Below are 4,606 nucleotides of genomic sequence, written 5' to 3'. Positions count from 1 at the left end.
AAATATATATTTTATATATATTATATATATATATGTAAAAGCATTGAGTCTGAAAAAGTATGCCTATCAAGCCATCAACTGTTAGCATTCCCAACAAAAAGACACTCACCTCATATATAATGAAAAACATTAACAATCTTCAGTTAAAGGGCAGGGTTCACAGATCTCTTCAGACATCTAGGATGAAGTCTATTATGTCCCTTATCAGCATTCAAAAACTTGTTAAGGAAAGAAACTGCCTCAAAATTACACAAGAGCGATCCAATTGGAAAGATCAGTGCTTATAACAATTCCTTTGACAGGTATGCAAGTGACAAAATGTTCCAGTTGCAGGAAGATGAAAGAATAAAGAGACCCATCACTACAGGCTAAACTTCAAAACTAAGCAGTAAAGATAGAAAAGGTGAGAGAAGCTTTTAAGAGAAACAGTGCCCACCAATGGGGAAGAACAGTGGGAAATTCATTCTAGGTTTTTGGAGAAGACCTTACTACTGTGAATTTTTAAATTAAGTAGTGTTGAGTAACAGAAAAAAACCTCTACAAAATTATTCTTCCTTTAGACTGCAACTGCTTGCTTTATTTTTAAAATCATGTAGAACATTCACACTATGTAAGAAACTGTGTAATTGTGTGACAATTACTTAAATACAAAGAAAATCAAAGACAAATAACTAAAATATCTGAATTAAAAACAACAAAATACTGACAAGCATTCATACGTAGCACTTTTAACTCAATGCTCAAATATACAAGCTTTACAAAAAGGTGTGCTGCTACCAGCCTTGTTTATTTTCCTCACTCGAAGCTGTAAAACATATGACCTTCACTACTGTGTGGAAACTCATTTTATCTAATGCTTTTAAAGACTTCTTTACAATAATAGCTTTGAGCAAGGGAAAACAAAAACAAATCCACAAGCAAGCCACCACAAAAAACCAAACTACCCCATACACTTATTGGTCCATTCCTCTCTGAGCACAGGTCAAGCAAAGGCTGTGGAGACAAGAAAAATTACATATGTTGTTCCTTCAGACACTACAGACATTTATTTTCTATTGGTTTAGGAAGGAGATGTACATCCAGTTCAGTAGATACTGAATAGCAGGGAAGTCAGGTGATAATGATTTTGCTTTCAGAGGTAAAAAATTAAATAAGTATTTACATATAAACCAATGCTCTACAGAAACCTGATTAGAAAATTCTATTTCTTTATGGGATATCCGTTTAACAGAAAAAAAAACCGAACAACTCATCTATGGTGAAGTCAGCATTGTTCTACCGCAGCATGTACGGCCAATGTCTTTCAGTTCTTTGCACAGCTTTTGCATCCAGAGCATTACAAGTTTCTCATGCATCATTCTCCTGCAGTTAAACTTCCTTTCACACTTTTCTGTGAAAAGAAGCCATCCTCAATTCAAGAGCAGTCACTTTTGTGTCCAGTGCCTTTAATACAGTATCCGCCTGTAAAGTAAGTGGGGAAAGACACTTGGTTGTAAACAGAACTTGACAACACGAAGAGCAAGTATAAATGTCAGTAAGTGCTCAAATTTGATCTTGCATCCCCAACCCTATTTGATTCTATTCCTGCTACTTTCAGTTTGGAAGTTGACTGAACTCTAACATTAATTCTCCACACCTTCTCAAGTCTGAAATTGTCTCCAATCTTGGTAAGCATCAGAGCCACTGCCCTGGTTTCACTGGGATGGAATCATAGGATCAGTTCTCTATTCAGGAAAACTGTGCTTCTGCAAAGACTGCTATTCTCGATTTCATGTTTTAGTTTTCAGTTGGCTCAGGTATGCAGTGATCAGGGTCTTCAGTAGTTTCAAGTTAACCAGGTACAGAAGCTGAGGGGAGTGAAAACCAGGGCAGCTGACCTCAAGCTGACCAACAAAATTATTTCACACCATAAACACCAGTCACTATAAACTGGGGAGTTTGCTGGGGACAGCCCTCTTTCCTCAATGGCCGTTTCAGGAAGATCTCATCCATCATTCTACCTCTGAGGCCTACTCCCCTGCGTGTGACCATCATAGCTTATGAACACTAAATCAGCTGAGTATAACTCCCTGTACTTTATGTTAATACTGGGTTTTATTATTATTTTGTTAAATCTGTTTCTATTTCAACCCACAAGTCTCCTTTCCTTTGCTTGATTCCCCTCTCCAGGTGGGGAGCAGTCATCAGGTGCTAACATACCCATCTAAACAACATCATCCACACATTCAGCTATTTGCTAGAAAACCATCAGCTTTCATTATGCTATTTGCTACCAGCTCTCCCTACTTGCAGTCAGAAGTTTTCAGTAGAGCAAAATGTCAACTTTATTAAGTAATATTTCAATACAAAGTGACAGCAAAAGTTTAAAGTCAATTTACAGGAAAGACAGAAGAGTCTGACTAAAATAAAGTTACATGAAAATCTGGAGAAGTAAAACAGAACTAATTAGAAAAAAAAATTTCTAATTACCAACAGACATAAATAGGAATCTAATGCTGCGCTTGATAAACCGAAAACGCTAACTACCATTAAAATTGAAGGAGAACTTACTGAAAATCTTGCATAAGACAAGACATTAATACCGCAAAGTATTACAGCAGATATTAAAACGCAAAGAATTTATCTGGATTAAGTAAGTTGTTTTGCAGAAATTATTTAAGGCTATCAAGATTTCACAGTGAAGATTTAAACACAGCATGATATAAGGTTAAATCTTACCTTTTGTAGCATCTCTTCCAAGACAGCTCGATTTTCAAGAGTTAACGGCTCCTCATCAGTAATAGCTTGCTTTTCCGAGGACCCTAGAATGTAACTGATACACTACAGTATAGATCACACACTTTTCACTCTGAAGACAAAAAAGTAAACATAGTACTCATCCATTGGGCTCAACGATTACGAGATTACGACTGAAAGACTAGCAAAGTGGAAGCATGACTCTAGTGACAACAAGAGAACCAAACCATGCATATTTGGTAATCTTGTGAACAAACTGTATGGTGGAATCAAAACAGTTTCAAGCACAGAACTACCAAGACACCACCATTTTATGAAGGTTAGAACTCCAAGAGACAAATCATTAATTCTGATGCTACAGGTTATGGTGAAAAATGATACAGAGACTAGTGTAACACTAGCTGAGAGAACCAGCCATTGCCCAGGAAAGTGCCATTTTATGGCCATGTTAGTGTTTCAGATAGTTTTACTGCCATGGAAATGGCTAAGTATCATAACTGTGGAAAGAGAAACAAACAAACAAAAACCACCTGTCCAGAGCAGGAAGGTGAACATCCACACAGATACAGCAGAATAAACTGGAACTTTACTAAAAGCAGAAACATTAAAACTAGCCCAGAGAGAAATAAAGGTAACCTATCACTGTTTACTAAAGTAATTCTTGCATAAAAGCACTCTGGTATGAGGACTCAATTCAAGATATATTTACTGAAGAATATTTTAAGACCACTTTTAAGTGCTATAAGCCAATTAAAACCAACGCAATACCACACCTTCATTTTTTAGACAGTTTTTGACTGTAAGACAGTTCAGTGAAAGCCTCAAGCACGCACTCAATTTTAAGATTCGCTTTATCTTAGAAAAAGCAGACTTGACCAGTACAGGTCAGACCTAACCCTAAGTTCTGCTTAAGCCCTACTGCCCACGTTCTCTGCTAATAATGTTTAGCTCTAATACCTTACAGCCAGGCCCATTTGGTACTACCTACGACTGCAGGTTCATTTTACATTGCCTACAGTAGAGCGCATATGTAGTCTCTCCTGATCAAACGAGAAGGAACTCTGCTGTGTTGCATACCCAGTGTTATTTTCCTAGGCGGTATGCAATGCCTTATACAAAAGGCAGCCCTTGTATTTTATTTTTTCCAAGATTTGTCTAATATTACACCAATGATGTTTCTCACACTTCAGCAGTAATACAGAAAACTGCTCTGGAACAAAGTGACAGAAACAGCTACCTCTAGACACACCACAAATATTAACAGGAGCATCCCTCAACATGATGCCTGGTGGGTGAAGTTTAGCTGGCATGCTCACCAATAAAAATTCTGCCTTTACCTTTCAATTGAGTTGACATTGAAACAGAACAAGTCTCTCTTGTAGTCAAGATGCTTTGGGGTGCATCTGTAGATGCTGCCGAGCGCCATTGAGCAGCCAGAGCAGAATAATGTTTCTATCATGCTGCAAATAAGACGTGTAACATTTATTCAGGAGAAACAAACAACAAAAAGAATCACTTCTCCTTACCCATATTCTAAAAAAATTTTTAAAATTCATCCGCTATGATTTCTGAACCCGGGCACCTCCTCCCACAGCACCAGCCGGGCCGTTTATCAGGTTTTTCCTGAACTCCTTCCCCGGGGCCCCTTGGCTCCCTCAGGAAAGAAAAGGAAAGGCCGAGCTGGGCCCCCACTCCACCCTGGGGAGAAGCAGCAACGGGGGTGGGGCCTCCGGGGCCGGGCCTCACCATCCGCACTCGCCGGGCCGCTTGGAGAACTGCCGCTCCTTGTCCACCGAGACGCTGGCGGCCGCACCTGCGCGGAGAGAAAGGGCGGGGGGAAAAGAGAAAGGTGACCAAGGGCCGCCACGCC

General features: G+C 39.2%; 1 protein-coding gene across 1 annotated transcript in view; it reads right to left on the bottom strand.

The window, feature by feature from the left end:
• Positions 1-1,380: 1,380 nt before the first annotated feature.
• Positions 1,381-4,606, bottom strand: part of MIS18A (MIS18 kinetochore protein A) — a 23,750-nt gene continuing 20,524 nt past the window's right edge. Inside the window, exons 2-5 of the mRNA XM_010183218.1 lie at positions 4,483-4,549; positions 4,074-4,196; positions 2,719-2,812; positions 1,381-1,461 (exon numbers count right to left, since the gene is read on the bottom strand). Coding sequence (XP_010181520.1) covers positions 1,381-1,461; positions 2,719-2,812; positions 4,074-4,196; positions 4,483-4,549 — 365 coding nt within the window. The remainder of the gene's footprint in view (positions 1,462-2,718; positions 2,813-4,073; positions 4,197-4,482; positions 4,550-4,606) is intronic.

Source organism: Mesitornis unicolor, unplaced genomic scaffold (genome assembly GCF_000695765.1).
Source record: "Mesitornis unicolor isolate BGI_N332 unplaced genomic scaffold, ASM69576v1 scaffold11684, whole genome shotgun sequence".
NCBI lineage: Eukaryota > Metazoa > Chordata > Aves > Mesitornithiformes > Mesitornithidae > Mesitornis > Mesitornis unicolor.
The sequence above is the reverse complement of the archived record's forward strand: the minus strand, read 5'-3'. Positions and strand labels throughout refer to the sequence as shown.